At 43.5% G+C, this 27,546-nt stretch overlaps 1 protein-coding gene across 8 annotated transcripts in view; it reads right to left on the bottom strand.

Annotated features, from left to right (window-relative positions):
- Nucleotides 1-27,546, bottom strand: part of LOC115084722 — a 664,924-nt gene that overhangs the window by 390,640 nt on the left and 246,738 nt on the right. For all 8 annotated transcript variants that reach the window (XM_029589949.1, XM_029589957.1, XM_029589951.1 and 5 more), the window contains one exon: nucleotides 15,215-15,337. In XM_029589949.1, the coding sequence (XP_029445809.1) occupies nucleotides 15,215-15,337 (123 nt within the window). The remainder of the gene's footprint in view (nucleotides 1-15,214; nucleotides 15,338-27,546) is intronic.

Raw genomic sequence — 27,546 nt, 5'->3', positions numbered from 1 at the left:
CGAAAAAAGACATGTCTCTGTCTGCAAGAACTGTTCATGATAGTACCATCATGATGGCAAATCAAATTGAGGTGACACAAGTGAAGGACATAAATGCAGCACCATTCTTTTCTCTCTCTTTGGATGAGTCAGACGTAAGCCATTTATCCCAGTTCAGCGTGGTTGCAAGGTATGCTGTCGGTGACTCACTACGTGAGGAAAGTCTTGCTGTTTTGCCTATGAAAGGGACAACAAGAGGGGAGGATTTATTCAAGTCTTTCACTGAGCTCGCTAAAGAAAATAATCTACCGATGGATAAACTTATTTCGGTGTGTAATGATGGTACTCCGTGCATGGTGGGGTAAAACAGAGGATTCGTAGCGCTTCTTCGTGAACATGAAAAGAGACCCATCCTAAGTTTTCACTGCATCCTACATCAGGAGGCGCTTTGTTTGTGCTCAGATGTGTGGCAAGCAGCTTGGTGAGGTGATGTCGCTGGTCTTTCGGGTGGTCAACTTTATTGTTGCCCGAGCTTTAAATGATCGCCAGTTTAAAACACTGCTGGATGAAGCTGGGAATAATTATCCTGGTATGCTTCTGCACAGCAATGTGCGTTGGTTGTCAAGAGGGAAGGTGCTCAGCCGTTTCGCGGCTTGTCTGAGCGAAATCAAGACTTTTCTTGAAATGAAAATGTTGAGCATCCTGAGTTAGCTAACACTGAGTGGCTCCTGAAGTTCTACTATCTCGTGGACATGACTGAACATCTGAACCAGCTCAATGTGAAAATGCAAGGTGTTGGAAATATAGTCTTACCCCTTCAACAAGCAGTGTTTGCATTTGAAAACAAGTAGAACTCTTCATCGCCGACATTGAAACAGGTCGTTTACTACACTTTGAAAAACTGGGAGAGTTTAAAGATGCATGCACAGCAAGTGACCCTGCTCAACATCTTGATCTTCAGCAGCTAGCGGGCTTCACATCTAATCTCCTGCAGTCATTCAAAGCGCGCTTTGGAGAATTTTGTGAGCACACTCGTCTTTTTAAGTTCATCACCCATCCACACGAGTGTGCAGTGGACAGCGCCGACCTGAGTTACATCCCCGGTGTCTCCATCAGAGATTTTGAGCTACAAGCTGCTGACCTGAAGGCCTCAGACATGTGGGTGAATAAGTTCAAGTCACTGAATGAAGATTTGGAAAGACTTGCACGACAGCAAGCAGAGTTGGCGAGCAAACACAAGTGGGGAGAAATGAAAAAACTTCAACCCGCGGACCAGCTGATTGTCAAAACTTGGAACACGCTTCCCTTTACATACCACACACTGCAGCGTGTGAGTATTGCTGTACTGACAATGTTTGGCTCTACGTATGCATGTGAGCAGTCTCTCTCACATCTAAAGAACATTAAGACCAACCTACGATCTCGTTTAACGGATGGAAGTCTCAACGCCTGCATGAAGCTTAACCTCACCACATATCAACCAGACTACAAAGCCATCAGCAAAACCATGCAGCAACAGAAGTCACATTAATGGTAAGAAGTACTTTATTCATCATTGGTTAGCAACAGCATAACAACGTTATTAAAAAGAATTCAGAGACTTATTGTACTTTAAAAGTGTTGGTCTTACATAAAATGCACACATTTACTTGAATTTAGTTTTAAACATATTGTATAGTTCATGGCTCTCTCATCCAAAAAGGTTCCCGACCCCTGATCTAGAGTGACGTCAGCTTTTAAACCTGATTCCTTCTCCATCTGCTAGCAGGGGAACACACGACCCATTGGTCCTGAGTCTATCTGTCTACACTAAAGAAAACAAAATTATCAGGTAAGTAATTTCTCCAATTTATTTATTTATTTATTTAGCATTTTTATATACCGACTTTCCAATAACAGAATTACTGATCAATTCGGTTTACATTTTAACAGAACAATAACATTGACAAGTAAATGTCTTACAAAGAACAGGTCGATATAACTTGGATAAGTAAATATGGGGTTAACCAGTAAAGATACATTGCCTAATATAGGTATAAGTAAAAGATACAGTGCCTAATGTAGGTTAAATAAACAGTTGCTAATTATAAGACTAGGTTATGTCTTCGACTGCCATAGATTAAGTGAGTACTATAGATGATCTAAATAGCTCTCAGGTGGGTAATCATTGGCCGAGATGTTCCACAGGAAGCTGTTATGGGAAAGCTTGGTTTACAGCATTTAGGGGACAATTTTCAAAACTGTGAGGGTAGTTGCAAAGCCCATGGGTATTTTTCCCCATGGACTTCACACCAGTTCACAAAGGGAAAGTATATCTGAGATTTGCACTTGCTTTTTCTCTGTGAACTGCACAAGTCTTTCTTCTGCCCAGGCAAAAGGACACAATTTTTACTCTGTTCCAGCTGCTTGTTCTTTTTTGTAACTATCATTTTTTTTCTTTTCCTGTCATCTGTTTGTTTGTTGTAGCGTGTCTCCAAATAAAATTAGTATAGAATTTTTCTTATTTGCTATGGTGCACAAAAAATTGAGTTTCAAAGGATGCTCCAAATGTGATTTAAAGATGTCTATTCTAGATCTTCATGAGAGCTGCCTGGGGCCATCAGACAATGTCTTTAATTGGGCTGCCTATGCCCAAATATTACTCAGGGCACTTCGTACAGAGATTTTAAACTTAAAGAATATTTAAGCTCTTCTCAGAGTCCATCAGCATGTCAAAGGAAATATCTACATGAAGGACTAGTGCCTAAGACTCTTGGAAGCCTCAGCACAGACATCAGTCCTTGGAGATCAGATGTCCTGTCTGGCACAGAGTCAAACCCAGTCCATGCTGACAGCTACTCGGCCTCAAAGCCGCCCCAGCACCATCACTCCTCAGAATTGGATGTCTGCGCAGACCAAACTAAAACATACAATTCTAAGAAGTCTATGCTGATTTTGATCCTGGAATTGGAGAGTTTGTCACCTTTTTGTGAGGAGGATGTGGCTAGACTTTGTACAGAAATATTTTATGTACGTTCCTGAATGTCATCCTCATCCATCTCAGCATGTATTACCTGTACTGTAATCCTTAACCCTGAAGGCAGAATCTCAATTTAGCATGCCGCCATATATCAGGCCAGGCAAGGACAACTTAATCCTCCCATCAAATCTCAAAAGTTCCCATTCCTCTAAGTATAGAACTACCAATACTATCAGACTCCTAGGAAGAGTCTATCATCATATGGGTCTTTATCATATCGTTCCGAAGCTGACAAATCAACTGGTCTACCACCAAAACCCTTCATATCAACCTATGAGAAGTACATCTCCACCAGAGGATATGTCGTATCCAGCTTTTCTACAAAAAGATGGCAAAAGGTGTTCCTTTTATATTACATGAAGCAGCAGAGCCTAGGGAGGATATATTTGGGATACTAAAATACATACATATCCCTAAAAAGAACTTTCAGTTCCAGGACCTAAGGCAGGGGTCGGGAACCTTTTTGGCTGAGAGCCATGAAGGCCACATATTTTAAAATGTAATTCGGTGAGAGCTACACAATATGTTTAAAACTAAATACAAGTAAATGTGTGTATTTTATGTAAGACCAACACTTTTAAAGTACAGTAAGTCTCTGAATTCTTTTTAATAACGTTGTTATGCTGTTGCTAACCAATGATGAATAAAGTACTTCTTACCATTAATGTGACTTCTGTTGCTGCATGGTTTTGCTGATGGCTTTGTAGTCTGGTTGATACGTGGTGAGGTTAAGCTTCATGCAGGCGTTGAGACTTCCATCCGTTAAACGAGATCGTAGTTTGGTCTTAATGTTCTTTAGATGTGAGAAAGACTGCTCACATGCATACGTAGAGCCAAACATTGTCAGTACAGCAATATTCACACGCTGCACTGTGTGGTATGTGAAGGGAAGCGCGTTCCAAGTTTTGACAATCAGCTGGTCCGCGGGTTGAAGTTTTTTCATTTCTCCCCACTTGTGTTTGCTCGCCAACTCTGCTTGCTGTCGTGCAGGTCTTTCCAAATCTTCATTCAGTGACTTGAACTTATTCACCCACATGTCTGAGGCCTTCAGGTCAGCAGCTTGTAGCTCAAAATCTGACGGAGACACCGGGAATGTAACGCAGGTCGGCGCTGTCCACTGCACACTCGTGTGGATGGGTGATGAACTTAAAAAGACGAGTGCGTTCACAAAATTCTCCAAAGCGCGCTTTGAATGACTGCAGGAGATTAGATGTGAAGCCCGCTAGCTGCTGAAGATCAAGATGTTGAGCAGGGTCACTTGCTGTGCATACATCTTTAAACTCTCCCAGTTTTTCAAAGTGTAGTAAACGACCTGTTTCAATGTCGGCGATGAAGAGTTCTAGCTTGTTTTCAAATGCAAACACTGCTTGTTGAAGGGATAAGACTGTATTTCCAACGCCTTGCATTTTCACATTGAGCTGGTTCAGATGTTCAGTCATGTCCACGAGATAGTAGAACTTCAGGAGCCACTCAGTGTTAGCTAACTCAGGATGCTCAACGTTTTTCATTTCAAGAAAAGTCTTGATTTCGCACAGACAAGCCGCGAAACGGCTGAGCACCTTCCCTCTTGACAACCAACGCACATTGCTGTGCAGAAGCAGACCAGGATAATTATTCCCAGCTTCATCCAGCAGTGTTTTAAACCGGCGATCATTTAAAGCTCGGGCAACAATAAAGTTGACCACCCGAAGGACCAGCGACATCACCTCACCAAGCTGCTTGCCACACATCTGAGCACAAACAAAGCGCCTCCTGATGTAGGATGCAGTGAAAACTTAGGATGGGTCTCTTTTCATGTTCACGAAGAAGCGCTACAAATCCTCTGTTTTACCCCACCATGCACGGAGCACCATCAGTACACACCGAAATAAGTTTATCCATCGGTAGATTTGTTTCTTTAGCGAGCTCAGTGAAAGACTTGAATAAATCCTCCCCTCTTGTTGTCCCTTTCATAGGCAAAACAGCAAGACTTTCCTCACGTAGTGAGTCACCGACAGCATACCTTGCAACCACGCTGAACTGGGATAAATGGCTTACGTCTGACTCATCCAAAGAGAGAGAAAAGAATGGTGCTGCATTTATGTCCTTCACTTGTGTTGCCTCAATTTGATTTGCCATCATGATGGTACGATCGTGAACAGTTCTTGCCGACAGAGACATGTCTTTTATTCATTTGATTATCTTGTCTTTATCCGAAAAGTCGTCAAAACGTTAATTGGCAACATCAAGCATTAATGTTTTGGCATACTCCCCATCTGTGAATGGCTTTCCATTTCTCACAATTGCTAAAGCACCAGCAAAGCTAGCCGAATTCCAGTCACCTTGTTGGGTCCAAACACGGAGTTGCTGCTGACTAGCTTGCACTCTGCACAGTAGCTCTTGACATGCTTTCTTCCTGCTGTCCCCCGCAGGATATTTCGATGCAAATGTAGTATGGCGTGTGTCGAAGTGCCGCTTTATATTTGACCGTTTCATCTATGCAATTTTATCATTGCATATTAGACATACTGCAGAACCTGCTCTCTCCACAAAGGCGAATTCCTCTGTCCATTCCTGCTGAAAAGTACAATACTCCTCATCTTTTTTTCTTTTAGCCATCTTCTTCGATAAAAGGGTTTCTGCAATTAGTTAGCTGACTACTTGATTAAAAGGAGGGAAGTTTACTTCCTGACCTCACAACGACTGTGTACGTTACGCATTATCCAATAAAAATTTGGTGTTGTCCCAGAGGACAGCTGTGATTGGCTCCAGCCACCCGCAACCATGAACTTGAGCGGTAGGAAATGAATGGATTGAAATACATGAGAATGTTTTATATTTTTAACGTTATTATTTTTTTTATTAAAGATTTGTCTACGAGCCAGATGCAGCCATCAAAAGAGCCACATCTGGCTCGTGAGCCATAGGTTCCTGACCCCTGCTCTAGATATACCCCTGCAGTGATCTCAGCCATTCAGTATTCTCTTCCAAAGCCACTGTGAACATACTACTGAAAAAACTTAATTTGAACTTGGATACAACATAATACTTGATTAAAAACATGATTAAAAAACTGGAAACCGCAACTGTACTCAACCAGGAAAGTGCTGGGTCCCAGCAATACTACTGATGCCCTGATCTAGGGATAGGGCGACGGCTTACCTGCAACCTCATGGAATCAAGATTCGCCTCATGGGTAGCCATAGGCAGGATGCTGAATCCATCTGCCTATACTAAGGAAAACAAAATTATCAGATAAGTAATTTCTTCATTTCCTAGCATGTAGCCAGATGGACTCAGGACCAATAGGATGTACAAAAGCTACTCCCGAATGGGGCAGGAGGCTGCCCGTGGTCTGGTTAGCACCGCCCTCACAAAGGCTGCGTTCTCTCGGGCCTGGACGTCCAGGCGGTAGAACCTGGAGAAGGTGTGTAAGGAGGACCATGTCGCTGCTAGACAGATGGCGGGAGACAGTAGCTTAACTTCCGCCCAGGATACTGCCTGGGCCCTGGTAGAATGAGCTTTAACCTGGAGGGGTAAAGGCTTCCCTGCCTCTACGAAAGCTCCAGTGATCACTTCCTTGATCCAGCGAGCTATGGTAGGTCGCGAAGCCACTTCGCCTTGGTTTTTTCCCCCATGAAGAACAAACAAGCGATCTGTCTTGCGCACCGGTTCTGAATGTTCCAGATACCGCACTAAAAGTCTACCAACTTTAGATGGCGAAGAAGACGGTAGTCCTCCATGTCCTTGCATCTATCCATGGATCGTAAAGAAATGGATTGGTTCCTGGAGTAAATCGAAGGAACGGTTCCCAACATGACAGCGCCTCTGGTTCAGAGATGAAATGAGCCAATCATATCGCCACCAAGAATACAGTCTTTATTTAAAAATGTATTTATTTAAAAGTTTTTCTATACCGTCATTAAGTTATTTACCATCATAATGGTTTACAAAAAGGCACATATAGTAATAAATAGCTTAAACTTTACAAAAGGTGCCATTAATAACCGGTAACAATTAATTCATTATATACTATTTGATTTCTGACTTAAATTGTCCTTTTATACATGTCTCTTAGGGGATTAATTGCGGTTCGTTCTCAGTATTTAATTGTTATTTACGTATTCGTTGGGATAAAGATAATTTCCAGGTAGTCACTTGCACGCAGATTCAGTATTTAAATGAGGTGCGGCGGTAGAAACGGGCAAAAGGAGACGCTAGGGACACTAGCGCGTCCCTAGCACCTCCTTTTTGACAGGAGCAGCGGCTGTCAGCGGGTTTGACAGCAGACGCTCAATTTTGCCGGTGTCTGTTCTCGAGCCTGCTGACAGCCACGGGCTCAGAAACCGGACACCGGCAAAATTGAGCGTCCGGTTTTTGACCCGACAGCCGCTGGCCGACTTCTTTTTTTTACTCTTCGGGACCTCCGACTTAATATCACCATGATATTTAGTCGGAGTGCGCACAGAAAAGCAGTTTTTACTGCTTCTCTGTGCATTTTCCCAGTGCTGGAAGAAGTTAAGGCAGGCGTTAATTTCTGAAAGTAAAATGTGCGGTTTGGCTGCACATTTTACTTTCTGAATCGCGCGCGAATACCTAATAGGACCATCAACATGCATTTGCATGTTGAGGGCGCTATTAGGTTTGGCGGGTTGGACGCGCGTTTTCCGCCCCTTACTGAATAAGGGGTAAGGGAGAACGCGTGTCTAATGGCAGGTTAACAGTGCGCTCCGTCGGAGCGCACTGTACTGTATCGGCCGGTTGGAGATTATGTGCTGGGTGCTCTGTGCCGTCTTATCCTTACATACTTTCACCGTTCTCTTTGTAAAAAGCCTGTTTGAAAAGCCAAGTTTTGAAATTTGTTTTAAACATTTTGAAATTTTTCTGTAGTCTTAGTTCTAGGGGCATAGTGTTCCATAATATGGGACCAGCCAGTGATAGTGCACGCTCTCTGACCTGGGTTAGTCTAGCTGTTTTTACTGATGGAATGGTTAAGAGCGCTTTGTTTGCTGATCTTAAATTTCTATGTGGTACATGTACTCTAAGTGCTGTGTTCAGCCATTCTGCTTTTTCGTCGTGGATCAGTTTATGTATTGTGCAAAGTGCTTTGAATTGAACTCTTTGTTTGATAGGTAGCCAATGTAGTTCTGCTAGTGTATCTGTAATGTGATCTCTTTTTCTTTTGTCTGTGAGAATTCTAGCCGCTGAGTTTTGTAAAATTTGCAGTGGATTTATCGATGTATAAGGTAATCCTAATAGTAGTGCGTACAGTAATCCGTGCTCGCAAATATTAATGCTTGGAGCACTGTGCGAAAGTTTGATAATGTCAGTAATGGCTTTAATTTCCTTAGTGCCATTAGTTTAGCATACCCTTCTTTAACTTTTAGCGAAATTATTATTATTATTTTATTTATTAACTTTTATTTACCGACATTCGTGAAACACATCATGCCGGTTTACAAAGAACTCAGGCGGGAAATACAATAAAACAATATAACAATATAACAGTAAAACATTAATAACAGAAACAAAATTCAGAATACAAAATGAACCAAAAATGGAGCAATAACAAAAGGGGGGAAGGAAGGGGGAGGGGGAGGTGGGGGAGGGTGGGCAGGGGACAGGTCATGGGGAGGGAGGGAGGGTAGGGGGGGATGGGAAAGGGGGATGGGGAGCGGGAGGGGAAAAGGCATATCTAGATGAAGAATAAAACAAAGATAACATAGAATAGAGGGAGACTATGTACAGTAGAAATATGTACAGGTACTATTAACTTAAGTAGTACTACGGAAGTGTTGGAAAAACCGGCCATATTAAAATGGGCGACGGTATTCACTATGATATGGTTTATTTAACGGGATGCTGGGGGTGTAAAGGGAGAGAGGAGTACTGGGGGAGAAGGTGGCGGCCGGATGGCCCAGGGATCTAAGGAGGGCTGGGGGGGGGAGAGGGGAAGGGGATGGGTTGGGCGAAAGGGGTAATTGCTGTTGTGCTGTTTGAGGGTAAAAGGGGTAATTTGTTGTGCTGTTTGAGGGTAAAAAATTGTTGTGCTGTTTGAGGGTAAAAGGGGTAATTGATATGTGCTGTTTGAGGTTCAGCTCAGTGTCTATTATGACACCTAGGTTGCGCGCCTTCTCGGCTAAAATGATTTTTTTTATTTTTTTGAGCATTATTGGAGTTTGTATTATGTTTATATTCTTTCTTTCTAAGTGTAAGAATTTGGTTTTGTCAATGTTAATTACCAATTCCATTTGGTTTAACAGCTGTTTGATTATGTCAAGATACATATTGGCTAAGCTTATTGTTTTTTCAATGGTGTCTTCAATTGGTAGGATTAATTGAATGTCATCGGCGCAAACCTAGTGTATGATTCCTAGACCTGCTAGGAGATGGCATAGTGGTAGTAAATAAATGTTAGAGTGTTGCTGATAGGTCGGATCCTTGGGGTACTCCTGTTTTTAGTGTTATTTTTTTGGATAAGGTGTTATTGATTTGTACTTGAAATATTCGGTTATTAAGATATGATCTAAACCAGGGGTCAGGAACCTTTTTGGCTGAGAGAGCCATAAACGCCACATATTTTAAAATGTAATTCCATGAGAGCCATACAATATGTTTAAAACTAAATACAAGTAAATGTGTGCATTTTATGTAAGATCACACTTTTAAAGTACAATAAGTCTCTGAAAATATTACACCAGGCCTTAAGACACCAATACATCTCCTATTAGGAAAACGGACCAAGTCAGGCTGCTATAGAGTCCTACACAGAAACTACACGCCAGCAGAAAACCTCACCTGAATCACGTGCTGTCCCTCACCTAACATAGAATAAAGAGACCAAAACGCATAACAAGAAGCATGCAGACAAAAACTGAATTGGAAACTGCAACAAGCCAGAGTCTCTGTATGCAGTGTAACAAAGGAAAAAAGAAACATCACACATCCTTATAAAACAAATCAAGAAATATAAAATCATCAGCAGTAAAACTGTACTAACAAAAAGAACATATTTCGAAACAGCTGATGAGTGGAATATCCAATAATTAAAAACTCATATAAAACATTTCCAGATACCAACAAAATATTTCAAATAGCAGACACAAAGATCCAGTAATGAAAAATAATAAGGATACAAAAATTTTTTTGCTCTGCATACCTGGGAACGTTTGATATCCAGGTGTCCTGAGATTGTTCTGAATTAGCAGGAGGTGGGGTGGTTTGCTTGGAACTTTCTCCTCTCTCAGTCACATACCAGCGCTCTCTCTCACACTGGCTCTCAATGACACACCTATACACACATGCTCTCAGTCACTCACATATACAAATGTTTTTTCTCTCTCACTTATATAGGCTCTTAATTACACATTTACACACATGCTGTCTATCTTTTCACGCTTACACACACACAGGCTTTCAATCACATAAATACATGCTGTCTTTTTCTCTCACACACAGACTCTCATTCACATGCTTACAAACATGTCCTCTCTTTCTCTCATTTACACACAGGCTCTCAATCACATACTCACATGCTCCCTCACCTAAATCAGCTCTCAATCACACACAGACACACATGCTCTCTCTCTCTCATTTAAACACAGGCTCTCAATCACATACTCACATGCTCCATCACCTAAACCAGCTGTCAATCAGACACAGACACACATGATCTCTCTCTTACTTATACACACAGGCTCTTAATCATACATACACATGATCTCTCTCACACACAAAGGATCTCAATCATACACACATACTCTTTCAAACAAACAGGTTTTCAATTACAAACTTACACATACAGGTTCCCAATGGTAAACTTACATTCATGCTCTCTCTCTCACAGGCAGGATCTCAATCACAGACATACTCTCTTTCACATATACAGGCTCTCAATCATTCACATACATGCAATCTCTCACTCACACACACAGGATCTCAAACACACATGCTTGCTCGCTCATTCACTCTCCCCCCCCCCCGGGAACTCGCGGCAGCAGCAGCCACCTCCCAACGCTAACCTCCTTCATTTTCAGCCCTCGCGGAGGCGAAGGCGGAGTCCCATCGGCCGCGGTTGAAGATTTTCATTTTCCTCCGAGCCGCGCTGCAGTCTTCTTCCCGCGCAGGCACCCGATGCTCTCCACTTCCTCTTCCGGGCCGCGGGAAGAGGAGAGCATCGGGTGCCTGCGCGATGACTCCAGCGCTGGCACCCGGCTGACACCCGATGACTCCCGCGCTGGCACCCGGATGACTCCAGTCGGCGTGCTCTCTTCTCCTCCCCCCCCCCCCCCCCGCGGCCCGGAAGAGGAAGTGGTGAGCATCGGGTGCCTGCGCGGAAGAAGAGACCACGCTAGTGTGGTCTCTTCTTCCCGCGCAGGCACCCGATGCTCTCCACTTCCTCTTCCGGGCCGCGGGGGGGGGGAGGAGAAGAGAGCACGCCGGTGCCGCTGACTCCAGCTGTCCTGCCGCGTTCCGCCCGGGCTGACAGCATTTTAAGCCCGGGCGGCGGAGGACCGGGGAGCAGCTGGGTCAGCGGGGAACCGCGAAGTATGGCGACACGTGTCTGCGAGCCAGATGCAGCCCTCAAAAGAGCCATATCTGGCTCGCGAGCCATGGGTTCCCGACCCCTGATCTAAACCATGTAATTGTGTTAGTGTAGTCCTATTTCTTCTACTCTTTTGATTGGCATTTCTTTAGTGTTAATAGGCGTAGCGACAGACTGCGCAGTGGTCTGAAGGAAGGCTCTGCAAGGAAGTCCAATACTAGATTGAGATTCCACAGGTAGACTGGCCACTTTAAGGGTGGTCGGAGGTGTTTGACTCCTTTTAGGAAACGGGCTAAGTCCGGATGCGCTGACAGGAGGGTTCCATTCACCTCGGCCCTGAAGCAGGAGAGGGCCGCCACCTGGACCTTCAAGGAGTTGAGGGACAATCCTTTGTTCAGACCATCCTGTAAAAATTCCAGAATCATGGGGATCTTGGCGATTCGCGGGGGCACACCACATTACTCGCACAAGGCATCAAATATTCTCCAAATCCATACTTATGCCAGGGACATTGAGAACTGCACGGAGCAAAGTGGTGATCACAGCCGTCGAATATTCACGCTTCATCAAGCGAGCTCTCTCAAGGGGCTAGATCATAAGAGAGAATAGAGTTGGGTCTTCATGGAGAATCAGGCCTTGCTGGAGAAGGTCCCTGTGCGGGAGGAGGCAAAGGGGACTCTCCACAAAGAGCCTCCGCGTGTCTGCATACCACGAGCAACTGGGCCAATCCAGGGCCACCAGAAGGACTAATCCTCTGTGGCGTTCGATCTTGTGGATGATCTTGCCCAGTAGAGGCCACGGAGGGAAGGCGTACAGTAAGTCCTCCTCTGGCCAGGTCTGGTCGATGCCTTGGAAGTGTGGATCTTGTCTGCGACTGAAAAATCGGGGAACTTTCGCATTGTGAGATGTAGCCAATAGATCGGTGGATAGGAGGCCCCAGCAATCTACGAGGAGCTGGAAGGCTATGGATAACAATGTCCATTCGCCCGGATCCAGGCTTTCCCCGCTGAGAAAGTCAGTTCTGACGTTGTCTTTTCCCACGAAATGGGAGGCCGAGATCCCTTGTAGGTTTAACTCCGCCCATTCCATAAGGGGGTCTATCTCCAGAGACACTTGATGGCTTTTGGTTCCTCTCTGGCAGTTGATATTGGCAAACGTTGTTGCGCTGTTCAACATCACGCAGATTGCCTGTCCCTGGAGCCTGTGGCAGAACTGCAGGCATGCTAATCTGACTGCTCGCGCTTCCAGGCGGTTTATGTTCCAGCTCTCCTGTTCCTTGGTCCATCTCCCCTGGGTTGTCAATTCCTGACAGTGAGCTCCCCACCCTTGAAGGCTCACGTCTGTCGTGAGGACGATCCAGCTCAGTGGGGATAGGCTTACACCCTTGCTCAGGTAAACTTCCTATAGACACCACTGGAGGCAAATCGAGTAGTCTTGAGACATTGGGTTCCAACGTGACAGCAGGGAGCATTGGAGAGGCCACATGTGTGCCCTCACCCACAGTACTACTTCCAGGGTTGACGCCATGAGGCCGAGAACCTGCTCTATACTCTGGGGTGCATTGTGTTTGTCAACCAAAGCACTTAGTCCATCAGTTTCCTTCTCCTCGAGGGAGGGAGGAAGACCTTGTCCTGCTTGGTGTCAAACCGGACTCTCAGGTACTCTAAGGACTGGGAGGGCTTGAGGCTGATCTTATCCATGTTCACGACCCAACCGGGTTCCTGTAAGAGCAACCTGACCCTGCTGATTACCTGGAGGTTCTCTTCCAATGATTTCGCCGGGATCAGCCTGTCGTCCAAGTAAAGGTGCACCAGGATCCTCTCATTCCTCAGTGCCGCCACAACGACCACCATAATTTTGGAGGATGTTCTGGGTCCGGTTGCCAGGCTGAAGGGCAACGCCTGGAACTGGTAATGGCAGCCCAGTACCACAAAGCTTAGGAAACGCTGGTGGTCTTGACGGATTGGAATATGAAGTTAGGCATCCGAGAGGTCCAGGGAGATTAAGAACTCTCCCGGTTGCACAGCCATTATGACAGAATGAAGAGTTTCCATGTGGAAGTGAATTATCTGCAGATGATGGTTGATGCTCTTGAGGTCCAGGATGGGTCAGAATGAACCCTCTGTCTTGGGTATGATGAGGAATAATGCTCCGTATTTACTTGGGGTGTAGGTACCGGGGTTATAGCCCTCAGACTAAGGAGCCTTATCAGAATGGATTCCACTGCCAGTTTTTTGTGCTGGGAGTGGCCAGGTGATATCATGAACCTGTCCCAATGGATGCTGCGAAATTCCGGAGCATATCCTTCTCTTATGATGTCCAGTACCCATTTGTCTGACGTGATCTTGACACACCACTGATAGAAGAGGGATAGTCGGCCCTCTATCTCCTCGTCCCATGGATGGGAAGTTCAGGTTGAACCTGAGGATGTTCCTCTTTTTGGTTGTCGGTTCCAAAAGGACCCGAGACCTTCCCGAGGGCCAAGATGTCTGAAATGACGAGTTTCTGTAGGGCCGGAAGCACTGGGAGCCCCTGGCCCGACCCCTCATAGCTGAGGGGTGCTGCGACTTCTTTTTCTTATCTTCCGGTAGCCGGGGCACTGGAGATTCACCCCACTTACTGGCTAGCTTCGCCAATTCGCTTCCAAATAGCAGGGATCTCTTAAAGGGCATCTTTGTGAGGTTCGCCTTAGAAGTTGCGTCCCTGACCAATTTCGCAACTGTAGCTTTCTCCTGGCTGCCACCACTGAGGCCACTCCTCTGGCCGAGGAACGCACTAGGTCTGAGCTTGCGTCCACTAGGAAGGCCACCGCGGGCTCAACCGCCTCTTTGGAACATGCCCCTGAGCTATCTGCCTCTCTCTCGAGAAGCAGACACGAACGAACCACCAGGGTACAACAGGAAGCAATCTGCAGTGTCATTGCTGTCACGTCAAAGGCTTGCTTAACGATGGACTCCAACGCCTATTGTTTGCATCCTTCAAGGCCGCTCCTCCCTCTACTGGGATAGTTGTTCACTTCGAGATGGAAAGACCACGGCGTACACTTTCGGGAAACAAGGTGTTCCTTGACCGCCGGGTCCAGAGGGTACAAGGCTTGGATAAAGGGGAGGTGGTTCAGAGGGTAAGACTACTGAGGATTGGGGGCTGGCAGAGGAGAGGAAGAGACTGCTGGAGACAAAATGTTGAGAGAGAAAGAAAAATACTGCTGGTGATGAGGAGGACAGGGGAGGAGATTGCTGGGGACAAGGGAGAACAGAGAGGAGGAGGAGGAGGAAGTACAGAGAGAGGAGGAGACGGAGACTGTTGGAGATAAGGGGGACTAGAGAAAGAGGGCAAATGCTAGGAAAAAGAAAAATGAGAGATAGAGGTCAAGACAAAGAGAGAGACTGCTAAGGAGGAGGGAGAGAGAGACAGACTGCTGGGGGACAAAGGAGGAGGTAGAGAGACAAACACAGATAGGTACAAGGGGAAGGAAGAGAGAAAAAGGGAGATGAATTCAAGCTGAAAGAGAGAGAGAGACTGCTGGAGATCAGAAGGAGTTTGGAGAGAGGAAGACCACTGGGGAAGGTTGAAAACTGCTCTCAAGTCACTGGCCCTTTCTTTGGCTCTTCCCTCCTGCTTCCCTATCAGATCTAGATACTACAGCCAAAGAAAGTTATGTTTCGTGATAGAAAGTTAAAAAGAAATATTACCTCTATTTTTTTCCGTCCTTCCCGCTTCTCAATTTCCATTGCAATTTGACTAAGTCGTTTGCTCAGTTCTGATCCCTTACCACGAATTGCACTAGAATTTGCTATGGCAGGATGATGTTTTTTCTGAAAAATAAACAAAGCTTGTGTAAACAGATGATACTTCTAAAGATATAAGGATCTGGAGGAGGGGAAAAAAGGAAGTTGAAGAAAAGCCAGTTTGCTTACCGTATACAGTATTCTCCATATATTGCAGGACGAATTAGCCAAGAAATGTGGGTGACATTTAATGGCACCAGACAGACCACTCTCTAGCTCAGTAGAGCTTTTATTACTGAGCATGTGCAGGAGGCCCCTTGCACACAATGACTCGTGAGCCCTACAGTCAACATTACAATTAAATCTAGCTAGGTTGGTGACTCTCCAGAGAGATGGGTAGGTATTAAAAGTATGGATAATTCATCATGCTGTTTATGCAGAACACCATTTACAGTAAGCAAACTTGCTTTTTCCAATGATCAGCAGGGATGAATTAGCCATGACACATGAGGTGTCCCAAGGTGAGGAATGCAGCAGACAACTTACTGGAAAGCAACCCAGACCCTACATGGACAGTGGAGTACTGGTGAACAGGATTTGCCAAATTGCTTGTCTGAAAATAGTCTCTTCTAGATAGGTGGTCAAGACAGTAGTGGGATGTACAGATGACCAAGTTGTAACTTTGCAAATGACTGCAATAGAGAGAGCTCTCAGGAAAGCAATAAAAATGTATGGCTCTGATTTGATAAGCAATAAAAAAAAACCCCTCTGTAATCTGAAGACCTGCTAATGCACGGCAGCATGCAATACAGTCCACTAGCCAGCTGAACAAGGAATGAATGGCCAATGCTACTACCAGACAGATGGGTTTGTAGAACAGACACATGAGGAGCCTAACATGGTAGAGTTCTCATCCAGTAATATAGCACAGCCCTCTCAAAAAGGAAATAATGAAGGGCTTTCTGTCCTCAATGCATGCAACATGATTTCAGTGAAATACAGAGGGCACTTGAGAAGAAATTCAAGATGAGTGTGATGCGCCACTCTTTTATGAAATACTGCAGTCACCAACTCGTCTAGTCAAAGAAATCACAAATAGGAATACCACTTTCTAGATAAGACACTTCAAGAGCCAGCTCTAGCAGCTTGACCATAAGGTTACATAAGACAGGAGGTCTTGAAACTGAAGGTTTTAAGTGTCAGAAAAATATCTATAAGTTGTAATGAAGTGAGAACAGAATTTCCTGTACTTGAAAGAAGCAAGCCATGATGGCAGTAAGGCACCAACCTCATTGATTAAGCATTGAAACTTGCTGCCGAAAGAGGGATGTACTGACACAGATTCTTAGAACAGGTGAAGAGAAACAGATGTCCTGGTACCTTGATGAGAAAATCTGCTGTGTAAACTTTGATGTCAAATAAGAGACGCTCGGGATATCTTTGAACAATAGAAGGAGAAAATTATCAAGCACTGAATTCCCTTGCATTCAAGTTGAGAGAGGGGAAATTCATAAAGTATAGATGACCTGCAGCAGGAGTGCATCCTTGACCCTTAGGGGAGGGGGGGAATTGAAAGGAGCAGACTACTGGATGAAATATGAAAACATACCCCTGTGGATTATGTTAAGATAATGAGGAAAACTAGCCCAATTTAAAAGACTTTCTGAACTACTAACCACAATTGTGGAAATGCAGAGCGTAGGATGGAACCAACTACTCCACTTTCTTGATGCTTTTCAATAGAAAAAGAAAAAAGGACAAGGGCTCAAAGGACAACCGATCTGTTATGTTGAAAGACCCTTTGAAGGTGCCCATTAATGAGTTGGCGACTCTAGAAAAGTCTGTTCTGTGAAGGGTGGCTTTGCGATTAAGAGTTCATACCTAACAGGCTGAGATTCTCGGCAGAGATTCATGGACTCTTTGCCTCCTTACTTGCTTTCATACACTGCCATTTGACTATCTATTTGGATGGTAGAGTACCTCTAGTGCAAAACAGAATGGTTTGCAACTCCAAGAGGTTTATCTGGGAAAAACATGATCTGTAACAAAGAACCAACAGCATGGGATACAGGAGAATCCTGAAAATGGAGCATTATCTAGTCCAACACAATTAGCCTGGAATAAAGAGATATGTTCCTCATCGAGGAATTAATATATACAGAGTAACATAACTATGGCAGAAAAAGATCAAATGGTCCATCCAGTCTGCCCAGCAAGATTCCCAAGGCAGAAAATGCCGCTCCATGCAGGTTACCCCCAGGCCCACTACCCCCATGCTTTTTTTCCCCATTCTTTCCAATCCTCTAGCCTTTAGTGATCCACAGTGTTTATTCCCTTGCCCCTTTGAAATACTTCACGGTTTTAGTCTTCACCACTTCCTCCGGAAGGACATTCCAGGCATCCACCACCCTCTTCATGAAGGAATACTTTCTGACATTGGTTCTAAGTCTTCCTACCTTGAGTTTCAAATCATGACCCCTAGTTCTACTAAATTGTTTCCTATGAAAAAGGTATTTTGTTGACCATGGATCATTAAAACATTTCAAGTATCTGAAGGTCTGTATCATATCACCCCTGTTTCTCCTCTCCTCCAGGGTATTCATATTCAGGTTCTTCAACCTCTCCTCATAAGGCATTCGATGGAAACCACCCACCATTTTGGTCACCCTTCTCTGGACTGCCTCCATCCTGTCTCTGTCCCTTTTGAGATACAGTCTCCAGAACTGAACACAGTACTCCAGGTACACTAAGGACCTGTACAAGGGAATTATTAATTGCTCCATTTAGTTTGGCCCACTGTTGTTCCACCTCTCCCATTTTCTTCCAGATTTCAAGTTCCACCTCCAGGAATTTTTCCATTTCGGCAAAGTCTGCATTTTTGAACTGTAAAACTCGGGTCTTCGTGTGTCTTCTCCGTAACCTATTTGCAATATCAAACCAAACTGTTAGATGATCCACTGGTGCTGAGGTGGGCACCCACCTGGACATTAGAGACATTATCTCCATTAGTGAGCACTAAGTCTAGTATAACTCCCTCCCTCGTGGGTTCCATTACCATTTGTTTGAACAGAACCCATTGCAGGGCATCCACTATCACTCTACTTCTGTTAGATTCCACAGAAGGGATTCTCCAGTCCACATCAGACAGATTAAAATCTCCAACAATCAACACATCTCCCTTCCTTCCCACCTTTTGTATGTCTTCTATCAGCTCTCTGTCTAGTTCTTCTATTTGAGGAGGAGGTCTGTAAACCATTCCAGCAAAAATGGATGCACCATCCTCTTTTTTTAGGATGGCCCATAATGCTTCTTCTCTACCCCCAATCCTTGGAGTTCAGTTGCTTGGATATTGTTTTTAGTAATTTTTTTGCAGAAGAAACCGGACCCTTATCTGAGCATTGCTTGAACAGTATTTGACAACACCGACCCAACCCGATACGTGTTTCATGGGCTTCATCAGGGGTGGAAAACATATGTGGTGTCTATATACAAAAAACAAGACATTATACTTATCTTTTGATAAACTTAAAAAACAGCCCAAGACTTTATGCAAGCTGTCTCTGTCTTTCTGCACTGCAGAAAGACAGAGTCAGAACATATGTCAGCTTGCATAAAGTCTTGGACTGCTTTTTAAGCTTATCAAAAAGATAAGTATAATGTCTTGTTTTTTGTATTATAGACACCGCATATGTTTTCTACCCCTGATGAAGCCCACGAAACACATATCGTGTCGGGTTGGGTCGGTGTTGTCAAATATTGTTCAAGCAATGCTCAGATAAGTGTCCGATTTCTTCTGCAAAAAAATACGAGTTAAAATTCAAAAACAAAAAGACAAAGATAGTGTGGTCACCAATGATTATAAATTAAGGGCACAGTCTAAGTAAAGTTAATAGACATGCACAGCAGCCTTCAAAACGCTGCACAACCTTAACGTGAGGTATTCAGTGATAAGCCCACGTAAATTTATGAGGTGTCCACACGATTAAAATACATTATTTTTCAGCTTATGTATATGTTGTTATAGTGAGTTCATTGTTTGAATATACATCATACCGAATCAGTTTTTGTTTATATAAGTGGATATTGTTTTTGACATAAGGAGCTATTCCTCCCCCTTTTCTGTCCTTCCTTAAATTATAACTTGGTATGGCTGTATGCCAATCATGAGATTCCGTGAACCATGTCTCCGTAACAGCAAGAACATTAAGGTCCGCCTCCACCATTAAGGCTTGCAGGTCTGGCATTTTATTGCCCAATCTGCGAGCATTAGTGCTCATAGCACTCCAGTTTTGATTGATCTGATTGATGCTTTTCTTAGGCTTGGTTTTTGCCTTATTCAGCTGACCTTTGTTATCCCCTTCATCCTTCTTTGTTATTGTATTTGTTTTTGTTGTTCGGGGGTGACACTCCAATCTCCTCCTGCCATCCCCATTTAATTTAAATGCCTTATGGCATAGGATTTGAATTTATCCCTTAGTACCCATTTTCCTTCCAAAGACAGATGTAAGTCAACTTGCACACAGAGACCTATTCTATTCCATAAATTACCCCAGCCTCCAATATATCCAAAACTTTGTTCCTTGCACCATGTATTGAATTTATGTATATTGCTTAGTCTCTTTCCACTTTCCATGAACAGGTAAGACTTCTGAAAAGGCAATGGTGTTTGCCATGTGACCAATCTGCTTCGCCAGAGACTGGAAGTCTCTCTGTACCACTTGGATGCTGTTTCTAGCAAGATCATGGTTGCCAGATGGATGATAATATCAACTTCAAAGTCTTTGCCTTCTTCTTTGATTGCAATGACTATTTGAATAGCGTTTCTACCAGCCGAAGATCCCAGAAAGCTTTTGACTATACTGTTCCCCTCGAAAAGAGTTCCCAAATTAATGCCTCTTAACTGAACTCCTAGCATAATGAGCTTGGTCTGATGGCTATTGTTTGTTTGTTGGAATGTTTGCGGGTATTAGATTTCTTCCTTCTTGTCAAATGCCTCTTCAATCTCTCTCACTTTAGCTTCTTCATTATGTAGTACAGAGAAGGCATTTTGTATTTGTGTCACTTAAGAGGGCGTCTCTTCCCTCATCGCAGGTCTTACTCTACCAGAGCACACAATCCATTTTATGTCCACCCAATTTACATTACTTGTAAATTGGGTGGACATATGGGCTTCAGACTTGTGAAGGATGAGTGTCTATGGGTACATGTCTCGTCCTACCTGTGCCCACTGTAAACCACCTTTTCATGGGCTTTTGAGTTCTCCTTGGTAATGGTGAAACAGTTCCTGAATTATACTTTAGAGTGGGTGTGGATTCCTCGTTATTTTCTGATATTCTCTTTATTGCAGTTAATTCAGCTTTAAAGGTGAGCTAATTCCTCTTTCATGGAAGAGAGTTCTGAACAAATGGGGCAAGCTCTAAGTTTCCAGATGGTTTGCCGCAAAATAAAGACTCCACAATTTACATAGGATAGACCTCATTTTGTTCAATTGATGTGATGGAGAACCTAAGGAATTGCTAAATTTCTAAATTATCTTGTTTCTAATTCTTTATTCAATTGGACTATATTAGAAGGACAAGACTAAGGGTGGGTGGGAAATTAAACAATGGACGCTTTGTTTTCAAGTTACTTTCAACAGCAACCCCAACTTATAGTAGAACCAACATTCTGAGTTCCTCAGTTCAATAACAGACTTAGAAATTAAAAAATAACTTGCTAATCTGCTGCTGAGCTCTTTTAAAAAGCCTCTGGTCAGTCTTGCATCCAGGACAACATATGATTAGAGAATCTGTCTCCAATACAAGTAGCTGTACACCCCTCCCCCAATTAACTAGATGGAACCAGTTTTTATGGCACTCAGTGACTTTTATTCAAAAAATTTAAAGCCAGTGTCAGTTTACTCAGCCAACCAACACTAAATTCAAACAGTAAACCAGAGGAAAGACTGCAAAGAAAGAACAGTATCTAAATAAAAGCATATATATATATATATATATATATATATACCGTATTTTTCGCTCCATAAGACGCACCTGACCATAAGACGCACCTAGGATTCAGAGGGGGAAAATTTAAAAAAAAAAAAATTGTGCTAAACCGGCTCTGCGTCTGGGCGTCTTATGGAGCAAATTAGGGGAGTGCATAGCTTTTTTTTTTCTCCCCATTTTGTTTTCGGGTCTGGGGAGGGCCATTTCGGTCCACTCCCCAGATCAGAAAACTTTTCTTTCTCTGGGAACCCCCAAACCCCCATCCCAACCCAACCCTACCCTTTAAATTAACAACCTCCACCCCCCTGACCCCCCAAGACCTGCCGAATTAATTTCCTGCAACCCCCCACCCTCCTGACCCCCCCCAAGACCTGCCAAACGTCCCTGGTGGTCCAGCGGGGGTCCAGGAGCGGTCCGGGAACGATCTCCTGGGCGTGAGCCGTCGGCTGCCAGTAAACAAAATGGCGCCGACGGCCCTATGCCCTCACTATGTCACTGAGACCGACCAATAGCAGCGGTCGGTCTCAGTGACATAGTGAGGGCATAGGGCCGTCGGCGCCATTTTGTTTACTGGCAGCCGACGGCCCACACCCAGGAGATCATTCCCGGACCCCCGCTGGACCACCAGGGACGTTTGGCAGGTCTTGGGGGGTCAGGAGGGTGGGGGGTTGCAGGAAATTAATTTGTCAAGTCTTGGGGGGGGGTCAGGAGGGTGGGGGGTTGTAGGAAATTAAGTCGGCAGGTCTTGGGGGAATCGGGGGGGGGGGGGTTTGTTAGATTTTTTTTTTTTTTTTTTATATTCGCTCCATAAGACGCACATACATTTTCCCCCCACCTTTGGGGGAAAAAAAAGTGCGTCTTATGGAGCGAAAAATACGGTATACGCATATATTTATTTATTTGTTTATTTTTTTTTTTTTTTTTGTAAAGCGTATTCAATCACACCTACAGCTTACAGCACAACACAAACTTGTAAACTAATGAAAAAACTGCTTGCCAGCAAAAGCAATCCTTCCAACCTTACAATGAGAAGAGAAACAAAAGAGTTAGAAGGTAGATTAATTACACTAGTCTACATTTGGAAAAAAGTTTTCTGCTGACCTAATTATTTTTGCTGATTTTACCCAAATGAAATGTGCTGATTCCAAATATGAAATAAAAAAATATGCAATACATCAAATTTTTTCACAAATGAGAAGTTTCATTAAAGATTATAAAGTCGAATATCAAGGGTAATAAGTTCTGAAGAAGCGATAGCACGCAATATATTTGTTCCATGCAAAAACATAGTCTATCGTATAACCAAGAAAGCAATAGTTGTGTACATTTTAATTGTTAGGGAGAAATTTTCTCTTTTTGGATGCTCTGGAACAGTTATGATTAGGGGTGTCACGCCATAAATACTAGCAGTAGTCTGCCATCATGTTTATGTTCCGTCTGCCTTGATATCTATGTTCCATGGTCTTGATGTCTTGGTGGAAGCGTTCTCCTTGTTCTTCACTCATAGCTCCAAGATTTGAGGGGAAGTAGTTCAGGTGGCTATCAAGGAAATGCAATTTGACATTCATGTTTGCTCCCAGTCCTTGAAAAGCAAACAACAAATTTTGAACTAAAAGGTTAGCCCTCCTCATCTCTATGACTGACCACATCATCCTAGGATTAGACAAAGGACAAGCCTTCCTTCTGATACTACTCGACCTCTCGTCTGCATTTGATATGGTCAATCACTCCCTTCTCATCAACCAATTATCAGCCATAGGTATTTCAGGCACTGCCCTATCATGGTTCAGAACCTTCCTCAGCAACAGAGGTTATAAGGTCAAGATTCATAATAAAGAATCCTCTCTACACCCCGCAGCCATAGGAGTCCCTCAGGGCTCATCCCTGTCTCCTACCTTGTTTAACATTTATCTGTTACCCTTATGTAAACTTCTCACTGACCTCAATCTCAAACATTTTCTCTACGCTGACGATATTCAGATCCTGATCCCCATCGAAGAATCGCTCACAAAAACAATGTTGCACTGGGAATCCTGCCTCCAAAACATCAAACAACTTCTTACAAGTCTCAACCTGATACTAAATTCATCAAAAACGGAACTTCTACTCATCACTCCAGAAAACAGCTCCATCACATACACTCATCCTACCGTACCAAGCACTACACAAGTGAGAGATCTAGGAGTTCAAATTGACAATCACCTAAATCTGAAAGCTAACATCAACAAAACCACCAGAGACTGCTTTTACAAGCTCCAAGTGCTGAAAGAATACGACCTCTCTTCCACACACATGACTTCAGAACGATCCTACAATCAATCATTTTCGCAAAGCTGGACTATTGCAACACCATCATGCTTGGTCTCCCTTCATCACACACCAAACCATTACAAATGGTACAAAATGCCTCCGCCCGTATACTCACCAACACCAGGAGAAGAGAACACATAACACCTATCTTGATGGACCTCCATTGGCTGCCCATCCACTTCAGAATAATCTACAAGGCCATTCTCACCATTTTCAAAAACATCCATCAATTAGCCCCAATCGATCTCCATATTCCCCTCCGATTACACCATTCCACAAGACCGACAAGAGATGCTTACAAAGGATCACTTCAAGTACCTCCAGCCAAGACTACCAGACACATCACGCTTAGAGATCGGGCATTCTCCACAGCCGGTCCAACATTATGGAACTCCATTCCCCCGGATCTTAGAATGGAACCCAACATCTCAACATTCAAGATAAGACTCAAAACGTGGCTGTTCACGCAGGCCTTTCCTAACTCCAACCCCATCTAATCTCCCTTCACACAACAAGCTCCGCTAGTATTAACGTTAACAGCCACCTTTCAAAATGTTATTTATACTTATATTTTACTATCTAATCTTCATTTCCCTTCTCATTCCAAGTTATTGTTTTCCCTTGTTTTATGTAACTGCTTTTCTGCACTTTTGTTAAATGGTAAAGTTTCACCCCTGTTTCTTGTGAACCAGCATGATGGGACCACCGTCTTGAATGTTGGTATATAAAAAAACTTAAATAAATAAATAAATAAATAAATTTGCAGGCCAATTGTTTAATAAGCAGTCTTCCTATTGGTTATACTGATTGCGTATTCAGCATGTCTTTCGCGCATTATCTTTTTGTGTATTCAACATACCTAAATAATAATGTTACATTATTGCTATAAGAATTTATGAGTAGACAGCGTTTTGCGGAAAAAATGGACGTGACTGGAGAAACTGTTGTGATTTTTGGATTCAGCACACTAAAAGAAAATAGATGGCGCAAAACCCCCAACAAAACAACCCTTTCAACATACAAGGGATTCTTACATCACTACAGGACCGCTATTCTACAGAAAAAAAAAGGAATACTATGCAAACAAAATACACCATTTTCAGTATGATGCCCAGGCCCTATTCGCTTACGTAACACAAATCACTAAATCGACCTCCCCACCTATTCCAGATGAACAAGCTCTTTCCAAAGCTAATGAACTCGCTTCTTTCTTCCAACAGAAGATTTTAAATACCCTCGCCCTCCTTCCTACAAATACAACTCCCCTCAAGTCAGGCGAGAATTCCAATTCTCTAAATAGACCCAAATTTGACTGTTTCGAATCAATCTCCACCAAAGAGATTGAATCCCTTCTAAAAAGACAGAAACCATCTAGCCATCCGGCTGATAATATTCCATCGAGACTCCTGCTTCTCATCCCAAACTCGATCTCAGGACCTCTGACCAGCATCATAAACAGCCTCCTAACCCAAGGAAGCTACCCAGACAGTCTAAAAACCGCTTCACTCAAGCCCCTTCTCAAGAAACACAATTTAGACCCAAATGTACTAGCTAATTTCAGACCCATCTCTAACCTCCCATTCGTCGCCAAACTAACGGAGAAACTGGTAAACACCCAGCTTTCTGATTAGCTGGAAGACCACAAGATCTTTCACCCTTCGCAATATGGTTTCCGTAAATCACGCAACACTGAAACCCTCCTCATTTCACTAACAGACCATATTATTATGGGGTTAGACAAAGGACACTCCTTCTTACTAGTCCTGTTAGACATCTCGGCGGCTTTCGACACCGTCAACCATACCATCCTGTTGGATCGCCTAGCAGATATCGGCATCTCCGGATCTGCTCACAACTGGTTCAAGTCCTTCCTCAGCAATAGGTCTTTCAAAGTCAAAATCAACAATAAAGAGTCACCCCTAACAAAATCTAATCTTGGTGTACCACAAGGATCTGGATGAAAACAACATCCTTGCCCCCTCACAGTTTGGCTTTCGCAAACACCATAGCACAGAGACCTTACTCATTTCACTCTCCGACCAAATATTGAAAGGTCTTGACAAAGGTCTCTCACACATCCTCATTCTCCTAGACATATCCGCTGCATTCGACACCATTAAGCATCAAATCCTATTAGAACGTCTTAGCAGCATTGGTATCTCAGGCCTGGCTCTACAATGGTTCCACTCATACCTAGCTGAAAGACAATTCAGCGTACAAATGGGAAACTCCACCTCCAAGCTCCACAACCTCGCTCAAGGAGTACCACAAGGTTCATCTCTATCTTCCACTCTTTTCAATATATATCTCCTCCCCCTCTGCCATCTCCTTGCCAAACTTGACCTCCCGCACTTCATATACGCCGATGATGTGCAGATACTTATTCCGATTAAAGACTCAATACACAAAGCCATTGAAACCTGGAAATCCGCCCTCTCTGAAATTAGCAGCCTCTTATCCAACAACTTTCTCGCCCTCAACGCTACTAAAACAGAACTTATCCTAATACCACCCCCCAACATATCTCCCACCCTACTTATGACCCCCACACTCACACACAACAATGACCCTGCCACTGACCTCACCTTCCCCACCCATGTACGAAGCCTCGGCGTACTCATTGACTGTCATCTTAACTACAAGAAATTCATCAATAACACCCTCAAAGACTGCTTCTATAAACTGCACACCCTAAAAAGACTCAAACCACTCTTACATCTCAGCGATTTCCACACCATATTACAAGCCCTCATATTATCGAAAATAGATTATTGCAACTCCTTATTACTAGGTTTGCCTAAAAACACCATCCAGCCCTTACAACTCCTCCAAAATGCAGCTGCCAGGATCCTTACCAACACCCACAAAAATGATCACATAACCCCTGTACTCAAACATCTACATTGGTTACCTGTCGCATCTAGAATTACCTTTAAAGCCCTCACCCTAATACACAAATCCCTTCACAACAAGAACATGCACTGGTTCAAAGAACATTTCTCCTTTCACAACAGTAATAGACCCACCAGAAAACAATATCTAGCCACACTACACACCCCCTCACCTAAGCTTACTAAACTCCGCACCACAAACGAAAGAGCCCTCTCCCTAGCAGGTCCGTTGCTCTGGAATAAACTACCCACTTCCCTCCGCCAAGAAACCTGCCCAAAAATATTCAGGCAAAACCTGAAGACCTGGTTCTTCAGACACTCATACACTTAACACTCACACACTTACCAGCACCCCCCTTACCAACCTCTAACCTCCCCCCTCCTCTCTCCCCCCCCTTTCCATCCCACCTCCCAACCACCCCCTTTCCACTTTACTTAGCAATTAGCCATCTACCATGCATCCCATAAAGCTAATTTATCAGGACAGCAGAGTGTAAATAAGAACATTTTATTCACAAACGTGTATATATCCCTTGACAACAAATGTAAATACAAATATATACCTCCTACAAATGTTGATGTCCATCCCATTTATCAGAATCTCCCTGCCCCCCCCCCTTTTTTAGATAACCCCAATCATGTATCCCACCTAGTTAATTATTATTTGTATAATCCACCCTATTATTTATATGTTATTGTTATTATTATTATTATTATAATTACTTTTCCTCTTATAATCATGTGATAATTGTAAAGCCTGTTGCTAAGTTCTGTTCTCTGTAAACCGACGAGATGTTCCCAACGTTCGTCGGTATATAAAAGATATTAAATAATAATAATAATAATAATAATAATAAATAATAATAATCTTCTTTATCCCCAACCCTCTTCAACATATACCTCCTCCCCCTCAGCCAACTGTTAACAGATCTCAACCTAATTCATTATCTGTACGCAGACGACGTGCAGATTCTTATCCCCATAACAGAATCAATCTCAAAAGCGCTCACCCATCACCAATCTACTCAACAGCTTAAACTTGGTCCTCAACGCCTCTAAGACAGAGCTTCTCCTCATCTCCTCAAATGATAACAATATCTCCCCACCA

Source organism: Rhinatrema bivittatum, chromosome 2 (assembly GCF_901001135.1).
Source record: "Rhinatrema bivittatum chromosome 2, aRhiBiv1.1, whole genome shotgun sequence".
Classification (NCBI taxonomy): Eukaryota; Metazoa; Chordata; class Amphibia; order Gymnophiona; family Rhinatrematidae; genus Rhinatrema; species Rhinatrema bivittatum.
The sequence above is the reverse complement of the archived record's forward strand: the minus strand, read 5'-3'. Positions and strand labels throughout refer to the sequence as shown.